Source organism: Elephas maximus, chromosome 21, assembly GCF_024166365.1.
Source record: "Elephas maximus indicus isolate mEleMax1 chromosome 21, mEleMax1 primary haplotype, whole genome shotgun sequence".
NCBI lineage: Eukaryota > Metazoa > Chordata > Mammalia > Proboscidea > Elephantidae > Elephas > Elephas maximus.
In genome coordinates, this window is record NC_064839.1 from 60,318,530 (window position 1) to 60,340,742 (window position 22,213).

At 38.3% G+C, this 22,213-nt stretch overlaps 1 protein-coding gene across 6 annotated transcripts in view; it reads right to left on the minus strand.

Annotated features, from left to right (window-relative positions):
- Positions 1 to 534: 534 nt before the first annotated feature.
- TMEM192 (transmembrane protein 192) overlaps positions 535 to 22,213 on the minus strand; it is a 37,488-nt gene continuing 15,809 nt past the window's right edge. The window contains exons 5-7 of one of the 6 annotated variants that reach the window (XM_049863915.1): positions 18,804 to 18,906; positions 12,898 to 12,977; positions 535 to 832 (exon numbers count right to left, since the gene is read on the minus strand). In XM_049863915.1, the coding sequence (XP_049719872.1) occupies positions 708 to 832; positions 12,898 to 12,977; positions 18,804 to 18,906 (308 nt within the window). In that variant the 3' untranslated portion in view covers positions 535 to 707. Of the gene's footprint in view, positions 837 to 7,764; positions 12,978 to 13,215; positions 15,986 to 18,803; positions 18,907 to 22,213 lie in introns of those variants that run through there. The other 5 variants (XM_049863917.1, XM_049863920.1, XM_049863919.1 and 2 more) reach the window with 5 other exon arrangements.

The window sequence follows — 22,213 nt, forward strand, 5'->3', positions numbered from 1 at the left end:
TGAATCCAAAATTATTTTAGGTAATATTTCTTTTAAATGAAAAGTTTTTTAAAAATAATTTCACTGGTTTTATTAGCTAACATTATTTCTAGCGAGGAGGATATAGAGGATTTTACTTTCTTACTACACCGTTTTATATTTTTTTAGATATGCATTTTTTAAACTAGAATGCTTTATTTTTATAACATTTAGATAAATCCATTTTATACAAATTAAGATGCTATCTAGGTCAGCTGGCATAAAAAAGTATATTAAGAAAACGTTCCGCATCCCAGTTTGGTGAGTGGCCTCTGCGGTCTTAAAAGCTAGGAAGCGGCCATCTGAGAAGCATCAGTTGGTCTCAACCCACGTGGAGCAAAGGAGAATGAAGAACACCAAAGGGTCAAGGAAAATATGATCCCAAGAGACAGAAAAGGCCCCATAAACCAGAGACTCCATCAGCCTGAGGCCGGAAAAACTAGATTGTTACTGCCAATTGCGGATTTGTGCCTCCTGCTGCAAAGCCAATACTGAGACAGGAGGAGGTAAGCAGCAAGAGGGCTTTATTGAATACCAATATACAAGAGACAGAGAGGGCTAAATTTCTCTCAAATTCTGTCTAAACTAGAGGACTAATTGGAAAGTTTTTATAGGGGTAAGGTCAGGGTTTAGAGTTTTTCAGGAATGTTGGTTTTTCCTTGAGGTAGACATGATGATAAAGTGATCTATTATTGAAGTTCTGCAAGTCTCTGCATGTCATCTTGGAGTCCTGCAAGTCCATTCACACCGTCCTGGTTTCTGTCACAAGATGGATCTAAGCTTTCTTCAGCTACCTTGGTTTTGTGTGTTTTTTCTTCCTTGGGAGAGGAACATAGTTTAATCAACAACTAAAAATTGATTACCTTATTCTTCTTCATAAAAACAATCATGAGACAGATTTCAGAGCAAGTAATTATGTTTCAAAAACTAGAAATTAATCACAGTTTATACGGGTATACTAAAACACCAGAAATATATTTTCTCTATTCCAAAACTAAAAACACCAAAAGAAACATATTTTCTCTACTTCAGGATGGTGCCTGGCTACCACCAATTACTGTCCTGACAGGGAACACAACAGTGAATCCCTGATGGAGCAGACAATAAGTGGGATGCAGACTTCAAGTTCTGGTAAAAGGACCAGACTTAATGGTCTGAGACTGGAGGGACCCCAGAGGTCATATCCCTGGACTCTCTGTTAGCCAAAAACTAAAACCATTCCCGAAGACACCTCTTCAGACAAAGATCGGAGTGGACTATAAGACATAAAATGATACTGGTGAGGAGTGTGCTTCTTAGCTCAGGTAGACACATGAGACCATTGTGGGCCAGTCATGTCCGGAGGTGACATGAGAAGGCAGAAGGCGGTGAGCTGGTTGAATGGGCACAGGAAATACAGGGTGGAGAGGAGTGTGGTGTTGCATTGTAGGGAGAGCAGCTAGGGTCACATAAAAATCTGTGCATGAGTTTTTGTATGAAAAGCTGACTTGAATTGTAAACTTTCACTTAAAGCACAGTAAAAGAAAAAATATTAAAAAAATAATAAAGGTGCTATGATGGAAAAGAATACTATTTGCATATTGTTGGAGGTGAAAAAATATATAATCTCAAATTATGCTAAAGTATTACCAAAGAGAAAAATGTCTGAATAGGCATACTTTAGAATATGAATATTTCCAATGATGGAATTATGATTCTTATTGTGTGCACATTTATTTTTAAACTATTTCTATGCTGTTCATATAGCAATAATGTTGATATTAATTCCAGGCAATTTCTGAGTATTGGGTAATTTATATATATTCTTATTTTTTCCCATACTTGTTTATTTTTTAAAGTAGTCAGAAATTGCAAACACATACACAGCAAAGAGAATAGGATAATAAACTCCCATGAATCACTTATTTTCAACAGTCATTGACATGTGGCCAATCTTCTTCATCTGGTTTTCCCCACCCCTCCGCCACACAACCCCACTCTCAATCTAGATTATTTTGAAGCTAATCACAGACATTAGGTCATTTCCTAATGAATCCATCAATATCTACCTCTAAGAGATGATGAGACCTTTTAAAAATCATAATATCATAATCACATTTAAAAAATTAAATGTAACTCCAATATCACCAAATATCCCTTCTGTGTTCAAAGTTCCCAAGCTGCTCATAGTTTTTTATTTTTTTTAGAGTTTGTTTAACTCAGGGCCCAAATCATATATTTTTGTTGAAAAAAATATGTAAATATAATGAAATTCATTGTATTAAGAAGTCATCCTTTGATATCTAAGTGGTTGTGGATGTTAACTGCCAACAAATTCATCCCAACTCATGGCGACCCCATGTGTGCAGAGTAGAACTGCTCCATAAGGTTTTCAAGGCTGTGATATTTCCCAAAGCAGATCACCAGGCCTATCTTCCTAGGTGCTTTTGGGTGAGTTCAACTGCCAACCTTTCAGTTAATAGGTGGAGAACCTTACGGTTTGCAGGAACTGAAAACATTCAGGTTCACTCTTAAGATGAAATCACCACCCTTCTTCGACTCAAAACCCTGTAGGTGGGGAAATTCTGTAGTTCCAACCATTTCATCTACACGGCGGGGGCAATAGCTAAATGGAATTATCCAATAGGTGGGAGAGCAGAATTGAGATGAAATTACCAACCTTCTGAGATGCAAATTAACAGAAAAAAAATCCATTATTCCACTTTGATTTCATGATTTGGGCTAATTAATTTTATAAGGTTACTATGAGTTGAATTGACTTGATGGCAAGGGTTTCTTTTTTTTTTTCATATTTTGTTTTTAACAGGTAAGGCATTCTGGCTTTTACCCCTATCACTCTGCTGAAATTATTTCTACTAATGCATCATTATCAGTCCACCACCCATCTGTCGGTTCATCATACTGTGGTGGCTTAGGTGTTGCTGTGATACTGTGCCATCAATATTTCATATACCAGCAAGGCCACCCATGGTGGACAGATTTCAGTGGAGCTTTCAGACTAAGACAGAGTAGGAAGAAAGGTCTAGTAATCTACTTCTGAAAATTAGCCAATAAAAACTTTGTGGTCCAAAAAGATCAGACTTAATGGTCTGACTGAGACTAGAGGGACCCCAGAGGTCAAAGTCCCGGACCTTCTGTTATCCCAAGACTGGAACCATTCCCGAAGCCAACTCTTCAGACAGGGATTGGACTAGACTGTAAGACAGAAAATGATACTGATGAGGAGTGAGCTTCTTCGCCCAAGTAGACACATGAGAATACATGGGCAGCACCTGTCTGGAGGCGAGATGAGAAGGCAGAGGAGGACAGGAGCTGGTTGAATAGATACAGTGAATACAGGGTGGAGAGGAAGAGTGTGCTGTCTCATTAGGTGAAGAACACCTAGGAGTACACAGCAAGATGTATATAAGTTTTTGTATGACTTGATTTGTAAACTTTCACTTAAAGCACAATTAAAAAAAAAAAAAAAAACCTTATGGTCCAACTCCCTTGCTTTGGATATGTCATCAGGAGGGATCAATCACTGGAGGAAAACATGTTTGGCAAAGTAGAGGACCAGCGAAAGTGAGGGAGTCCCTCGGTGAGATGGACTGGCATAATAGCTACAATGATAGACACAAACTTGCCGGTGATTGTGAAGATGACTCAGGATCAGGCAGTGTTTCATTCTGTTGTACATGGGATCACCATGAGTTGAAGTCAACACAATTCATCAGTGATCTGGTTTATGAGTCCAATGAACATTTTTTCAGTTCTGAGAAACAGTTTTAATTCTCCTGGAATTCAGATATCCAGGGTCCATGGAGGTTGGATAACTTACCCAGGCCATTGCCCTTAGATGTCCTTTTGAACCTTGAGCCTTGAGCTGACTGGTTTCCTAAAGTCACCTTTAAGTCAAACAATAGCCTACTAAGCAGCTTAGTGAAGACTGTTTTGCCTTGGGCATTGGGCTCTTCTGAAGAATTATCTATGTGCAGTCAGTTTCAAGCAACAGGAGCTCCAGGGTCAGGGTGAAAGCTGTGTTTTAGGGTAAATTGTTATTATGTAAACACTGTCCCTGGGTCCTTTTCCAAGGCAATGTTAGTAAGATGGGGTATAAGAATTTTTGGAAGTTTTCTTATCTTTGGAACATTTTGACTCCCTAGTTAAAATGTTAACCCGATTTTCAAATCATATATTAAACTTTAATCAGTTTCTATTACTGGCTTAATATTATTTTGAACAGTCCCTTTTTAACTTGTTTTGATCCCTCAGAAACTTGACCTTGTTTAGTTGTCGTTACTTCTCTTTTGACAGACTGCTTTTCCTGTCTGTCCCTTCATACTTCTTTTTCCTAAGAATGTGCCCTTGGCCAGTACTCTCGACCCATCTTCTATCTCAACAGGACTCACATGAAGCCAAACCAAAAAATGAACAAACCCATTGCAATAGAGTCAACTCTGATGCATGGTGACCCCAGGTGTTACAGAATAGAACTGCTCCATAGGGTTTTCTTGGCTGTAATCTTTACTGAAGCAGTTTTCCAGGCCTTTCTTCTGTTGAGCAGCTGAGTAGGTTCCAATCACCAATCTTTAGTTTAACAGCCGATGACAAACCACTTACCCTATCTAGGGACCCTGAAGCCAAACAGACTCCACCCAAAATATCCCACACCGTGATTCTGAAGGGGAGGGACAATCTTGGGGGAGGGACCACAGCCAAGTAACCCAGAAAAGGTGTTCCCAGGTATATATGTCTGTGGGGGGAGGAGGAGGGGTTATATCAGAATTCAGGGACTTAGTCTGAAGGGAAGACAATGAGATGCACAGATGCACTGGCTACGAGAAGTAGTAAATCAAATATACCTCCTAGGTTTTTGTCTTAGTCATTAAGAGAATGTAGGTACCATTGATTGAATGGAAAAGAATGGAGAAGGACAAGTTCCTGGGAGTGGGGGCTGAGAAGAAATCAAGATTTCTACCTTGGACCTGAGAATCTGGAGATGCCAGTTAGAAATCCAAGTGGATGCGCCCAGTAGACAGTTGCGTATAGTTGCAAATACATGTCTTAAAAAGTGGTAAGAAAAGTGGGAGAAAAGTTAAAGAAAAAAGAGAGCCCTCCAGACAATTCATGAAAGAAATACAAATTAACAAATGGACAAATTCTTAAACTCATCATCAGGGAAAAAAGCATTAAATCAAGATAAATTTTTCCTGTCAGATTAACAATAATTGTTGCGAGGTCTCACTAGGGTGCCTTGCCATGTCTACCTTGCAATAAACTGAGTTTATGCATGACAAACCTGAGTATCTCTATTAATTTTAAAACTTAAATCTTACACATAGTGGTTAGTGGAGCAGACCTGGACCTCACCAAAAATTACAACTGTCATTAAGTGTTACAAAGGGCAAGTGCCAGATGTTGTACCATGGAATTGGGTTACGGGAGTGAGGGTGAGATCTGAAGAAAAGAGGAGTTAATGAAGAAAACTGATCAGAGGACGAGAGGGCCTGGGGCCAGAGGGAGCTCAACCTGGAGAAAGTGGAAGGCAAGACTGGGGCTGATGCTCTTGGTGCTAAATGAAGCTGGAAAAGTGGGTGAGGGACAGGCAGTAAGGGGCCCTGTGAGCCCGGTGAAGGATCTGGGAAACCTGGAAGCGTTCTGAATCAGAGTAGATAATGATTGGACCTATGTGAGCAGAGGCAGGATGCAGGGGCCTCGTAGATGCTGGTACCCAGGTCACACGGTATCCTACCTGCAGAGCCAACAAGGCCTTACCATCAAGTCTGAAACCCAAAATGCACTAAAAAAAAGGTTTTTATAAACTTGGTACAAGGTGGATTTGGTGGCAAAACGTCAGAAGATATGGTGATGTTTACGTATCTTTTTAACTTCCCATTTAGTTTGAATACACAGACATTCAGTGGTTATTGTTAGGTGCCGTTCAGTCAGTTCCAACTAATAGTGACCCTATGTACAACAGAACAGTCCCCTGCCTTTCTCATAATCGTTGTTTGAGTCCATTGTCGCAATCACTGTGTCAATCTGTCTCATCAAGGTTCTTCCTCTTTTTCGATGACCCTCTACCTTACTAAGCATAATGTCCTTCTCCAGGAACTGGTCCCTCCTGATAAAATCTCTCCATCCTTACTTCCAAGGAGCACTCTGGCTGTACTTCTTCCAAGACAGATTTGTTCTTTCTTCTGGTAGCCCCTGGTATATTTAATATTTTTCACCAAGATCATGATTCAAAGGCATAAATTCCTCTTTGGTCTTCCTTATTCATTGTCCAGTTTTTGCATGCAGATGAGGCAATTGAAAATAGCATGGCTTGGGTGAGGCGTACCTTAGTCCTCAAAATGACATTCTTGCTTTTCAACACTTTAGAGAGGTCTTTTGCAGCAGATTTGCCAATGCAATAAGTCCTTTGGTTTGTTGACTATTGCTGCCATGGGCTTTGATTGTGGATCCAAGTAAAATGAAATCCTTCACAACTTCAATATTTTCTCCATTTATCAAGATGTTGCTTATTGGTCCGGTTGTAAGGATTCTGGTTTAATTTGAGATGTAATCCATACTAAAGGCTGTAGTCTTTGATCTTCATCAGTAAGTGCTTCAAGTCCTCTTCACTTCCAGCAAGCAAGGTTGTGTCATCTGGATAGCGCAGGTTGTTAATGAGTCTTCCTCTAATCTTAATGCTGCATTCTTCTTCTTATAGTCCAGCTTCTCAGATTATTTGCTCAGCATACAGATTAAATAAGTATGGTGAAAGGGTACAACCCTGACGCACACCTTTCCTGATTTTAAACCATGCAGTGTCCTCTTTTTCTAAAGACTGCCTCTTGTTCTATGTACAGGTTTTGCATGAGCTCAATTAAGTATTCTGGAATTCCCATTCTTTGCACTGTTATCGGTAATTTGTTATGATCCACACAGCCGAATGCCTTTGCATAGTCAGTAAGCCACAGGTAAACATCTTTCTGGCATTCTCTGCTTTCAACCAAGATCCATCTGCCATCAGCAATGATAATCCTCATTCCACGTCCTCTTCTGAAACTGGCTTGAATTTTTGGGAGTTCCCTGTCTATGTACTCCTGCAACCGTTTTTGAACCGTCTTCAGCAAAATTTTACTTGCGTGTGATATTAATGATATTGCTCAATAACTTTGGCATTCTGTGTTCAATCACCTTTCTTTGGAATGGGCACAAATATGGATCTTCTCCAGTTGGTTGGCCAGGTGGCTGTCTCCCGGATTTCTTGCCATAGACGAGTGAGCGCCTCCAGTGCTGTATCTGTTTGTTGAAACATCTCAACTGGTATTCCACATTCTACTGAATAAATATCATTGTGTTAATTAAGAAGGAAATGATTTTTCCAGACCCTCCTGAAGATGTTAACACATAATCTATGTACCATATCGGTTTTCTAAAATATAAAATTCTCAGTGCTGTGGACCAGTGGTCCAGGGAAATAGCTGAGACTACAGCGAAGAATGAGTAGGAAGAGAATTTAATATCGAAACTCACTTTTTTCATACTACAATATACTTCTTTCTATATTAATGCATTGGTGCTGCCTTCTTTAAAACCTATTTGATATTCCTTTCTATATTGTATGTAACATGTACGTAGTGGTTTATTCAGCCAATACTGAGAATAGTCATTTCAAATGTTTCCAATTTTTTGAAGTTCAAACCAGTGCTAAAGAGAACACCTTTGTATAAACTTTGAGTATTTGTTCAAGTTATTCATGTTTTTATAGGATTGGTAGAATTGCAAGGCAAAGCAAAGACTGTTTTCAGTTTTGATGAATTCTCACATCCCATCTACTTCCTAGTCACCCCTTGAGAACTTCAGGTGTATTCCTTTCTCACTGGACAGGACCTGAAGAGTGAAACGTTCCTGAAGAAATGCCCCCTTAGTTTGGACCTTCATTCACAGCCCAATGGTGGTCACAGCACGCCTGTCAGGAGTCCTAAGAGTTCCACCCTCCAGGTGGTGTATACATGCCACAGTCTCACACAAAATACATTCACCTTTTCCCAGTATCCCCAAGTGTTAACCCATTACAACTGTATTACTGGTTATATGACTTTATCTGTGCATTTTTCACAAGCCACAGAACTGTGTACCAAAACAGTAAATTTTACTGAATTTTTAAAAGGGATATAGAAAAAGAGGAAACAGCAAAGGATAATGAGAAGAAGTCACCAATAAGATAGGAAGAAAACCAAACGATTGTGGTGACCTGGAAGCCAAGCCAAGAAAGGATATCAACAGTGGAGTGACAACGAGGGCTGAGAATTGGCTTACAATGTGAAAGTTTCTGCTGACTTTGACAACAGTATTTTCATTGGAGCCATGTAGTCAAAAGCCAGATAGAAGTGCATTCAAGAGAGAGTATGAGGAGAGGACCTATGAATGGTTTATATGGATCAGTGCTACTCAAAGTAGCCAATATCCTATTCGTTATCAGTCCTCAAGAGGGTAAGGTGTTTGCATCAGAATGTAAACCAACACACTGCTTCCTTCACTGAGAAAATGTATGGAAAAAAAAAAAAAAAACCTGGTCTAAGCAATGCTTGGAAACCCTGGTGGCGTAGTGGTTAAGTGCTATGGCTGCTAACCAAAAAGTTTGGCAGTTCAAATCCACCAGGTGCTCCTTGGAAGCTCTACGGGGCAGTTCTACTCCATCCTATAGGGTTGCTATGAGTCGGAATCGACTCGATGACAGTGGTAGTGGGATGAGCAATGCTTAGTAACAACGATGATTTACATTCTGGCACAGGTCCTTATCCCCTCATGGACTGGTAGTAGTTTTCAGATCAGCACAGACCAAAGACCACACTTTGAGCAGGAGGGGCCCTGCTGGCACAGTGGTTAAGGTCAGCAGTTCAAATCCACCTGCTATTCCTTGGAAACTATAGAGTCGCTACAAGTCAGAATCAACTCGATGGCAGTGGGTTTAGTTTTTGGATTTATGGCAATGCTATGGGGTGCTCTGCTGCTTTATAATTTCTACATTTTTTACAGTTGTCTCTTCTATTCTCTGGTCATTGTGAATTTATGCCTTAAAAAATCCTCTACTACCATTTTAGTGGAGTTGCAGGAGGAAGCAACAGTAAATTTGAATATCCCATTCATCCACCATCTTTCCTCACAAATACCAGGTTTTCCTTCGTATGTCTGCCATTTATTATTTTAAAAAGCTGTACTAAATGTACTGAGTTGTAACTTGAATTTTTTAATTTAATACATGTTGAACATTTCTTTATTAGAAAATAATAGTCACTGTAAAAAAATAATACAGAAGCAGAATAAAAAGCCCAAAGTCCTTTGATTTTATTTTCTTCCCCTTGTTCCACCTCTCCTCCTTTCATTCTCTTATTCCAGTCACATACCCTTTCCAGTGTAAACTACTGCTAGGTTTGTCTTATATTTTTATGGATCAATTCCTGTCAATTTACATGCCCACGCACACACACACACACACACACACTTCATTTTTTAACCTAAAGGGAATGTCTGACATTATATATATAAATATTATTCAACAACCTGCCCTTTTCACTTAATATAGTCAAGACAGTTTCATGTTGCTCCATATACATGTATGTCATTTATTCAAAAAAAAAAAACAATGCTACAGGTTTCCTTAGGAGAAATGGGGGTGGGGGGGCAATAAAAAAGGAGAAAGAGTTAACTTGATTCAAATAAAACTCTGATTTGAATTCCTGGTAGAAAGAAAGGGGTCTATAGCAGAAGCCTGGTATTAAAATCCACTCAAGTCACTGGTGGCTCTCACATGACAAGACGACATCTTATGTTGCATTTAGGGACTCATTGGTGTGAACTTTTTCACCAGTGCTGCGGGAGGTAGATTCTGGATTGCAGTGTTTGAGGAGTCAATTGCAAAAAGAACCCAAAACAAATGAGGAAATATTTCCAACATATACAAACTGAGGACTATCCTTAATATACCTATAAAAAAAGATTACATTTGTTAAGAAAGAAAAATATTCCAGGAGAATAAAAAGCAAAGGATTTGAATATACACATCACAAAGGATTTATGAAAAGCTGAAAACTATGGGGGAAAAAAATGCTCAACTTCATTAGTACAATGACTTTTTTTTTAATACATCAGACAAGCTACGATTAAAGAGACTGATAACAGCCATGATTGGTGAGTGTAAAGAACAACAAGCAGTATAAATTGGTATAATCCCTGGTAGTGGGGTCTCAAATATTTTTTTTCTTCTCTGTACTTTTCAATATTACCAATTTAAAAAAAACGAACTTAGAAGTTTATAATAAGCCATGATGCTATTGCCATTTGAATAAAATCTCAAAATTAACACTATATATATATATATATATACACACACACACACATATTTATAATAAAAATATTACTACACCCGCTGCAGTTTAGGGGCATATCTTTCTGGTTCCCATCTTTCCTCCACATTGTACTGCAATCTGATCCTCCTAAAACAAAAGCTGACTCTGTCACCCCCTTGCTTGAAACCCTTCAATGGGTCCTATTACCAACAGGATAAAGCCCAGGCTCCTCAGCATAGCATCAAGGCCCTCAAACATCTGACCCTGTCCGCCTCTCCGCTGGTGTCCTGCCTCACACTTTTGTTTCAAGCTACACATACTGCTTACAATCCTTTGTAGTCTTTTTGCCTTGCTTCTCATTAATTTGCCTGGAATATCTAAAACTCTCCACCCACTAGGGTACTCTTTGACCTGGAGTGCCCATAGTACCTTGGGCTTACTACCATTAGTTCACTTTCCACGGAGCCTAGAAATCCTGCACCTCTCCTTCCTTAGAATATAAGCCACAGGCCAGAGTCTGTCTTATTAATTTTTGCACCACAGGGAAAGCACGGTGCTTGCCTAGTGTATGAAATGCCTAACAGTTAAATGCCTGTTTTATCCATTTGCTGTTTCCTAGTTCTGATCCTTAGTTTGATTTTCACTTATTTTTAGAAATGTTCATTATTGAGTTTAGAAATAAGTATGGGTGATTATCTCACATCAGCACCCAAGTATCCTAACTTAACAACTTTTCTCTGTAAACCAAAGTTCATCCCATAAAGCTTAGAAACTGATTACAGATGCAAACTGAATTTCAAAATAAATCAGAATGAATCACCTACCACCAGTGTTCTCCTTTTGAGAAGAGAAATAGCTGAAGGCAAAGTCTACAGGCTCTTCTGGAACACAGAAACAGATTCCAGAGAAGGTAATGGCTTTAAGATGAATGTATTACAGAGAAAGGAAGAGAGGAAGAAAAGAAGGAAGAAAAAGAGGGAGGGAGGGAAGGAGAGAGAAGTCAGGAAACTTGGATACCACCTGAATTTAGCTTGTGAAAGTTGTGATTTTGGGGATTCAGCTGTGTCACCGGCAGGTGACGTGCAATCAGCTTTACCTTAGCAGAAAACTCTTTCAAATCAAATGCTGAGTATTTGGCTAATGGCCAAAAAAGGTTAACACCTACATAATTAAAATATCCCTTCTCCCATACTAAGCCTTCAACCAAAAGTATGTCTAAGGCAGCACGTAAAGGTGCTGACGGCAAATAAAAAGTGGCACACTAGAACACTGGAGAGATAATGCCATTTACCCATAAAAATATTTACTTCACTTTATCCAGAGAACTTGATATATTTAATACCTTTACTAAATGGATATATTTTATTCCTATTGAAAAAGGTGTCTTTTTTTTTCTTTTTTGTTGTTGGGTGTCCCCGAGTCAATTTTTGACTCATAAGCAATTCCACATGTCAGAGTGAACTGTCACATGTACTGAAGGGTTTTCTAAGCTTCAATCTTTATGGAAGCAGATAGCCAGGTCTTTCTCCCACAGAGCCAGTGGGTGGGTTTGAACCACCAACCTTTTGGCTAACAGCCAAGTGGTTAACTCTTGTGTCACCAGGGCTCCTTTTAGACAGATTTAAAATCATAATATTCCTTTTCCTATAACTGAACTTACTGATCCAACAAATGTAAAGTCAATACTGAAAACACAACAACTTCTTGAAGAAGGGCAAAAAGAAAGACAAAGTTGTAAATTCTTCTTTGAATTCTGCAGCTATTGCCAACGGAAGGTGTTGCCAACGTAACAGGCAGCACTGTTCAGTCTAACATCAGGAATCATATTTTATTTCTGGAGAATGGAAAACTGTAGGAGTTCACATAGTAAATCGCCTAATGAGACCCTTAGTCCTACAGCGAGGACATTCTCTAGAAGAACTACCTGGACCAAGCTGTCATCCAATACACATAAGCATATACATGATAAGGTTCTGTGGAAATAAACACATTAACCATACAAAATAATGACTTCTCTCATTGCTTCAGAAGTGGAAAGAACTGAATTGATCAAAACCCTGTTCGAAATAGACCGTCATGTCAGACTTCCTCCGTAATTAGCCAGCTTATTACAGGGTTCTAAAACATGGGGTCACCCTTAATCAGAATTAACTCGATGGCAATGGGTCTTAAAGTCATGTGGAAGAAGTGTTGGCCATAGAAACGTTTAAACTGTATCTCCGACTCTAAGACAAACCAAGGAGTTAAAATCGTTTCAAAATGTACAAAACAGATACTTTCTTCAAGTTAATAAGGTTTCTACAAAGTGCCTTTCAAATGATTCACAGGTCCTACACACTAAACAGCCACACAGGTGAGAACCAAATTCAGGTTTCTAACATAAATTGTAAAATGTTATTCAGCAAAAGCTACAATGCCCTATGGCAGCTTGCCAGGTAGTCAGTTGGTCCAAATTTCTCTGGGTTCTCCTTGCAATTGCTGTGATGACTTTGAGCATCTCACATTCCACCTGGCTGAGAGCCTAGGTCAGAGGAAGTGAAGGCCAATAACCGCTTACTCAACAGTGCATTGTGTCGCTTCAGGTATACTATTATGTCTCCTTGCTTTTCAACAATTTCTTCTAGGCTCGAAATAGTCCTGCAAATAATCAAGATATGAATGGGTTACACATATTCACCAATACTCATTAATCTCTTTGCAAATGGGTCCACACTAATTTTCAGTGCAGTAAGTTGTATTTGTTACTTTTTGTCTTGGAAATTTTCCAAAATGAGGTTCTTTCATGACCTATGTTAGTAATTTCCACTCTTAAAACAAATTTAAAAATTTCAATTTGAAATTAAGAAAAAAATTATACAACTCTTAATGCTTTAAAAAGACCATTATCACTTTTTTTAAGCAGCATTCTAATTTGCTAGAGTACGATAATTGAATCTAAGCCCCCGGACTCTCTGTTAGCCCAAAACTAAAACCACTCCAGAAGCCAACTCTTCAGACAAAGACTAGACTGGACTATAAGACATACAATGATACTCGTGAAGGGTGTGCTTCTCAGCTCAAGTAGATACATGAGGCTAAATGGGCTGCTCCTGTCCAGAGGCGAGGTAAGAAGGCAGAAAAGGACAGGAGCTGATTGAACGGACATGGGAAATCCGGGGTAGAAAGGAGGAACGTGCTGTCACATTATAGGGATGACAACTAGGGTCACATAACATGTGTGTATAAATTTTTGTATGAGAAACTAAAAAATAAATAAATAAATAAATAAAAACTTGAATCTAAGTGATCAATATAAATAGCAAGACAAGGCTCATAGAATAATCAAGTCAAGTGATGATCTATCATAAAAAAGATGACTCTGACTACAACAAGCTTTTTAAAAAGCATACATCGTTTCCAAAGAAACTGGCTTAAGACACTATCTAATGTTGTAGATTTCATCAATATAACTGCCAATAATTCATCTCATTGCCATCACAGTGACAGGTTTACAATACACAGGGAAACCACATCAGATGACAAAATGGTAGACAATCAGACAATACTGGGGATCATGACCTTGTCAAGTTGATACACGTACTTGTGGGGAACACGATTCAATCCATGACAAATGGTAAATAAGAAAAGGTTTTAACTTAAACCCAGCAGCATTTTCTCCAACCAGCAGCATGGTTGTCTTTAAATGCCTTGAAATCAGGCATCAACTTCGCTTCTCTGTGAAACAAGCCTGTTTCATCCAGGTTGAAAATCCATTCTGGTAGATAGTTTTCATCTTTTAGTATCTCATCCAGCTCATCATTAAATTTTTCCGCAGCTTCTATGTCTGCACTTCTGCTCCTCCAGTTATACTCATGGTATGTAATCCAACTCTGCATTTGAAGTGATGAAACCAACCTTTGCTGGCATTAAAGAGCTTGCAGGTAATCTTCTCCTTGCTGTTCCTGCAGGTTTTCAAAAGCGCTGCATGCTTTCATTTGAATTGTCAATAAACTCACAGGAATCCTCTTCTGGATTTGGTCTTCTATCCAAATCATCAACAGCTTCTCCATCTCGTGGATTGGTCCCTGCCTCTTCATTGTTAAATTGGTGATTTTATGCCAATACCTCCTTTAGCTGCCTTCAAAATCCTATTCTTATCCTTAATGATTGTCAAAACCGCTGAATGAGACAGTCATTCCTCACATGGTATTTCACCAACTTTCTTTACATTATCATAGGCCCTAATGATCTTCACCTTTATATTCATCTCTAGAGCCCTCCTCACTTCTTTTTTATATTACAACTTTTACTGGCATGACTTCTTTTGATATATTTTTGGGCATATAAGTGGTACAGATGTTACAGTCAGAGAAACCTGAACAACTCGGCTTCAAATTAAAAAGGATGTTCTTATGGTATGAAATGATGAATAAGATCAAGCTATAGGAATGGTCTTGCTGTGATGCTGGAAGCTATATCACCAGTATTTCAAATACCAGCAGAGTCACCATGGTGGACAGGCTTCAGTGGAGCTTCCAGACTAGGACAGACTAGGAAGAAGGACTGGGCAGTATACTTCTGAAAAAATTGGCCAATGAAAATCTTATGAACAGCAGTGGAATACTGTCTGATACAGTGCCAGAAGATGAGCCCCTCAGGTTTGAAAGCACTCAAAAAACAACTGGATAAGAGCTGCCTCCTCAAAGTAAAGTCGACCTTAATGATGAGGATGAAGTCAAGCTTTCCGGACCTGCATGTGCTGATGAGGCATGACTCAAAATAAGAAGAAACAGCTGCAAACAGCCATTAATTATCAGAACATGGAAAGCACAAAGTATGAGTCTAGGAAAACTGAAGTTGTCAAAAATGAAATGGAATGCATAAATATCAATATCCTAGGCATTAGTGTGCTGAAATGGACTGGTATTGGTCATTCTGAATCGGACAATTCTATGTTCTACTATGCCAGGAATGACAAATTGAAGAGCAATGGCATCACATTCACCTTCGAAAAGGAGATTTCAAGATCTATCCTGAAGCACAATGCTGTCAGTGATAGGATAATAGCCATACACCAACAGGGAAGACCAATTAATATGACTATCATTCAAATTTACACACAACCCAATAAGGTCAAAGACGAAGAAACTGAAGGCTTTTACCAACTTCTGGAGTCTGAAATTGATCAAACATGCAATCAAGATGCACTGGTAATTACTGGTGATTGGAATGCAAAAGTTGGAAAGAAAGAAGCATTGGTAGTTGGAAAATACAGACAGAAACAACACTGGAGATTGCTTGATAGAATTTTGCAAGTCCAATGACTTATTCATTGCAAATACCATTTTTCAACAATATAAACAGTCACTATACACATAGATCTCACCAGATGGAATACACAGGGATCAAATAGACTACTTCTGTGGAAAGAGACAATGGAGAAGCTGAAAACCATCAGTCAGAACAGGGACAGGGTCAGCTGCAGAAGAGACTATCAACTGTTCATATGCAAGTTCAAGTTGCAGCTGAAAAAAGAGAGCCAAAATACAACCTTGAGTATACCCACCTGAATTTGGAGACCATCTCAAGAGCAGATTCAACACATTGAACATTAATGACCAAAGACCAGTCAAGTTGTGGGATGACTTGAAGAAAGCAAAAGTTCACTGAAAAGACAGGAAAGAAAGAAAAGACACGGCCAACTGACTGGAAGAAATCCATATCTGTGCCCATTCCAAAGAAAAGTGACCCAACAGAATGTGGAAATTACTAAAAGATATCATTAATATCACACACAAGTAAAATTTTGCTGAAGATAATTCAAATTTGGCTGCAGCAGTATATCAACAGGGAACTACCAGAAATTCAAGCCAGATTCAGAAGAGGACATGGAATGAGGGATATCACTGCTGATGTCAGATGAATCTTGGCTGAAAGCAAATAATATCAAAAAGACGTTTACCTGTGTTTTATTGACTATGCAAAGGCATTTGACTGTGTGGATCATAAAAAATTATGGGTAACATTGTGAAGAATGGGAATTCCAGAACATTTAATTGTGCTCATGAGGAACGAAGTTGTACTTAGTATCATAACAATGAATTTGGAGTCCTAACAGCCGTTGGGAGCACGCACAGTTCAACTGTTATATGTCATGAGAGTTAAACATTGCCCAACTTTCTATTATGACTCCCAGCGCTGACATCGATTTCATTGTAAATCAGGCCATAGCCTGCTATGTGGCAGTGTTTTGAACGATAAATCATAAAATTGAACATGTGCAAGTAAACATCTGAAAACGATAACATCAGCATATTACACACAGCAACATTTTATGTAGTACATGTTACTAACAATGAGATACAAAAAAAAAAAAAAAAGAGAGAGTGACATGGTCGTTAAGTGGTTTGTAGTAACTGAAACAGGTCTTAAGTCCGGGAATACCTGTATTAAGAATGGGATGAAGAAAAAAAGAGTAAACTAAATAAAAATATAGATCATGATGGTGAAAGCTGACAAAAAAATATATATATATATATATATTAAATGCCAAAAATCCACTAAGCACACCTCCAGCTTTCTATGAGTTCTGTACATGGTAAGAGTCAAAGAGAGTATAATCCAGCCTCAAGAAGCCAGTGGTAAAGGATTCTGGAACAATCATCAGATCAGACTTTGGGACAGAAATAATCATTCCAAGATGAGGAATCTTGGATTTGTCTCTTATTATTTACATCTCACATTGTAATGAAAATCAGCATGCTTCCTCACAGTCAACATTATTGAGAGAGCTGGCTTTCTAATTAACTACGACTTTCTACCTGTGTCTAACAACAGTTAAACTTCCTAAGAGCCAATTCAAAAACGACTCATTACTAAATGCTGATAAACTGAACTATGTTTATTTCAACTTTAAAAAGTGATCCCTTTTTCATCTATAGTTTTCTTTTTTTACTAGTATATCAGTATTGACAGAGTCAATTTCTCAAGCCTGTAAAAAACACTTGCTGACTTTAATCCCTCGTAACCTGGCATCTAATTCAGATGATGTAATGAGTAAATTGGGCTCCAAATTATTTAAACCCAACGGCTGGATGGGGACAACCACGGACATAGTATAGACAAAGAAGAAAAAAACTCCTAGGCCTGAGCTTTGGGGCTAACAAGTTTTAGAAATCGAGAAGGAGAAGAGGAGACTAAAAAAAGAGAGACAGGTGAGACAGGAACAAAACTGAAAGAGTCTCAAAGAGCCAGGAAGAGCAGTTTCACAAAAAAGGCAGTGGTTAACTACATCCAATGTCATTGAGAGGGCAAATACACAGACTGAGAGTCAGTTCACTGGATTTGGCAAAGTAGAGGCCACTGGTATATGTACTGTTACGTGGAGAACTGAAGGGGGCTAAGATAGAGCAGGGATACTGGTACGGAGACTCTTATACATCCAGGGAAGAGATGGTGAGCGGTGACTAGATTTGGGATATATTGTACAGACAGACCCAATTGGACTTGCTGATGGACTACCTGGGGTGAGTAGGTATGGGGTGAGGGAAACAGGAGTCAAAGATGATGCCTACCTTTCTGGTGTGAGCAACCACTGGATGGTGATGCCACTTACTAAGACAGAGGAGGAGAGGGATGGGGGTAGGGAGAGGTCTGTTTAACACGTTAAGGTTGAGAGATCTATTTTACGCAGCCAAGTGGAGATGAGACAGCTAGTGAGACTGCCAGATACGTACGTCTAGACCCTGGGGGAAAAGTCAGGGCTGAAGATTCGCTTTTGAGAGCCATCAGTGTATTTATGTGATCTATTTATTTATCTATAACCACTTAATTCTCATACAAAGTTAAAAAAAAAAAAAAAAAACAGTCAACTATTCCTAACTACACAATGTTCACAATGAAAAACCGCAGTCCCGTGTCTCACTTCTCACTACCCTCCACCTCCTCTCATGTACAACCTTCTATTTTCCCTGGCTTTCATAACTGCCTCAAGTTTTGTATTTATATTACTTTTTGTGAGTTTTTTATCCCCAAACTCTTCAATAGATATGGATGACATTTAAATCCACAGAAGTCACCTAGGGAGAGACTGTGGATAAAATCAGGTAGAGGGCAGAGAGAGGGCAGGTCCTCTGGTACTCTACAATTTGGAAGCTCAGTCAGAGAAGAAAGGGTCATCAAAGGACAAAACCCAGGAGAGTATAGTATAAAAGCCTACCAAAAAAAAGGGTTTCAAGAAGGAAGGCTTAATTAACTGTGTCAAAAGCTTCTGAGAGTTGAAGTAGAAGGTTAATCTTACTTTCTGTCAGATACACTGTTTTAGACTTTGTTTCACCACAGCTAAAAGGAAGTAAACAAATCAAACTGTACATAAGCACAGTCATAAACGCCAAGCATTAGAATGGTTTCTAGATTTCTGGGGGAAGGGGGAAACTTTTCATTCTCTTTCTCCAATCTTCTTTTACTCCCCACCTGAAACCTTACCTGAATCCAGTCTCCGAGTTAATATTGTTGGGGTAAGCATAGATTTTTTCTTCTTCAAGTACATCAGGCTTCGGTTTAGCTTTATTAAATTTATGAATTTTCACTAAAATAATAAAATTATTATTAGTCGGATTATCTAATTATGGAAAATGTTCTGTTTTCAATTGTTCGAACTACATTAATTGGCTTTTTTTTTTTTCAAATATAAAGTTGCTTCATAAAGTGAATAAACAGGTACATACCATAGCAACTTTGGACATTTTATCAGGAGGGACCAGTCCCTGGAGAAGGACGTCATGCTTGATAAAGTAGAGAGTCAGTGAAAAAGAGGAAGACTTCAATGAGATGGACTGACACAGTGGCTGCGACAGTTGGCTCAAGCATAACAATGATTGTGAGGATGGCACAGGACTGGGCAGTGTTTCATTCTGTTGGACATAGGGTTGCTACAAGTCAGCACCTAACAACAACAATTCACTCAAACACTGCCAAGCCTACTATGTGCCAGGCCTCTCTACTTAGCATTAAGATGGAGCAGCCAGTGAGGTAGGAGGTGAAAACAGGAAAGTGGAGAGTCCCAGATCAAGTGTCAAATGTCACTGAGAGGTTGAAGGAAGATGAGGCTGAGAAATGACTGTCATATGAGAGCTGCTGGTGAATCCAACATGAGTTGTTTATGTTCACATATTATCTCCCTAAAATGGTATCTTCCACGTAATAATTGCTAAGTAAATGAAGAAATTTAGCACATATTAATCTCTTAGACATAGAAATTTCTGGGACTGGAAAGAGAATAACAGTTATGTGGTATTAAAGTACAAGTAAAGAGTCAGAAATAAAAGACATACCCATAGTCCAATAATATAAAAATGTCAACCTTTCAGACTCATCTTTGCAATTTTTAAAATATATTAAATTGGATGAACTCAGTATTTTTCAGATCCCAGGTCAGGCAGTAACACCGATACACACCACAAGGAACAAGAATCTTCCACTTGTTCTTTCCATATAAGCCAAGGAAAGCATGCATGCGAGACCATCAAAATACCAAACAGGACAGGTGGTTTTGCTCACTATTTACATTTTCTTTCATTCTGTGCTGAAGCTCTGACAACTTCAGGTCAGCGTGACCAGCTGCTAGACAGCTCATAAGGAGGTAGCAATCATTTATTGATTTATTTGTTGATTTTTAAATCAATGGAGAACTAATCAAATTTATTATCATCGAACTGTTATTTCTCCTAGTTCTTCCCTCTAGAAGTATACACGCAATTTCCGTGAGAAGAGTTCACTTTGGTTAGCTGTAGAGGTCAACCGCTTACAACGCAAATAAATTGGTCCAGTTTAAGTTAGAATCATTGTATCAAAGAATCATGTCCTAAGAACTACCACCAACATTACTAACACTAGCTATCTTTTAAAATCTTTTTTTTTTTTTTTTGGTAAAGAGAAGCAAGATAAATGCCTGTGTCGGAAAACCAGCCTTAAATTATTTGTGACACAATGAACAAAGCAACACTTGTCCCTAGAAGTTACTCTCTAAATTCTCTCCTGCCAGACCCAATGGTACATTTAAAGGCACACTATAATTTAAAAAGTAAGCATGTTATCGCGACTGTGGAGAAAAAAGTTACACTTAAACCCTCCACAAAAATTCAGTATTTGTAGGAACCCTGCACTAGCTTAAAATAATTGCAAAAAATGTAAATCTTTCTTATGTAAATCATTCCAATTTAGTTTGCAAGCCCGAATTACCAATTGTCAGGTCTTCTTAAATTAAGGAGCACATCAATGTGAGATTTTAAAAGACAATATTTAATAGTGCATTGTATTCAAATAAAATATTTTAAAATAAACGTAAATAGATTCTCTATGGACCAAAGCAATTCTTTCTAATATAGGAAGACAAAAGATTAATATAAACGCTATATGTTAAGGGAAAATTCTTTTTCTGTTCAAGTTTGGGTGTCATGTAACGAATACGTTTGTGCCCAAATATAAAAATCCGTTCCTCTCAGGACTCTTGGAACATCTGCTCCCTTTGCCTCTTTTTAAATGGACTCAGGTTTTTGTCTTTTTGTTTTAAACTGGACCCATCTTATTTCATAGTATTATGAATTATTAAATGCTAAAGTAAATCCTTTAGAAAGACTAGAATGCATCCTAGAGGAATGAATCTTGGAGTACATTTTAACCATATAAATTTCCTCTGATTTACATGATGGCATCTGCATGATCTTTGGAATACAGCTGTCACCTCCTTCCGTGTCACAGAGCTTTATATAGGTACTACACGAAGTACTTTTAAAAAATTACCACCTCAAGAAGAGGAGTGTGCTGTCATATCATAGGGAGAGCAACTAGGTCACGTAACAATATGTGTATAAATTTTTGTATGAGAAACTGACTTGAATTGTAAACTTTCACTTAAAGCATGACCAAAAAAAAAAAAAGTTATCCACCTGGTATTTTTTACTGAAGGCTTGCACCCCTTGCGATAAATAAGAATTGTACAAATACTATAAAGTAACATACTAAATGAATACATGTTCAATCTAAACTCTAATCCCAATTTACAGCAACTGACACATAGTATGTCATAGAAAAGAATTGGTCTCAACAAGATAGTTTGTTCCCGACATATGGGTCACTTTGTTGAAGTACCGGGCAGTTTCCTATGTACTAAACAACTAGTTACTTTAAAATAAAGCCTCATTCTTTTCTATAAAGTTAATTCTTTAATTTTTTTGAATTCTCTACCTAATTTTGCTAATTGTTAGCTGATAAGTACAGAATTATAAAAGTCAATTAAGAATGAGAAATCAGTCATATTTATTCAAAGTGGACAAACTACTCGGTCCATTCCATAACCTTAATATCCTTCTCTGGCCACAAGGAGATACACAAAAAATACGCAAAAGGAAACACAAACTAAGACCCCTGTGACTTCTTTCTCGATAACTAGAAAAAGAACCTCGTTCAAGATGGTCATCTGGATTTATGAGGCATTTTATTGTCACAAAACAACTATCGACTCAATGCTACCAAGTTAGGTGCTATTACAGGCAGGTTTTATTGCGTGTTTATAGTGTAGAAGGAATTAAATCTAAATCTCTCCAGGGTCGGATTTTTTTCTGTTAACGTATCCTTCCGTACGATTTTTCATGTTAATGTATCTGAAGCCTACTTTAGTTTCACCACTGAAGGTTTTGTGTGAGAGAGAGAAACACAACCCTCAGGCAGTCCTAAACGTAAGAAGTGAGTTGCAAAATGCTTCACCCAAAGCAAGCTTGGGCTAAACACAAGCTTGTGTGTATAATTTATTTATTTACTGATTTTTTTGTTTTCATTTTATAAACCTCAGCTGCCTCTGGGGAGGCAAAACTTTTCTTTTGTTTGTTTTTTAACAA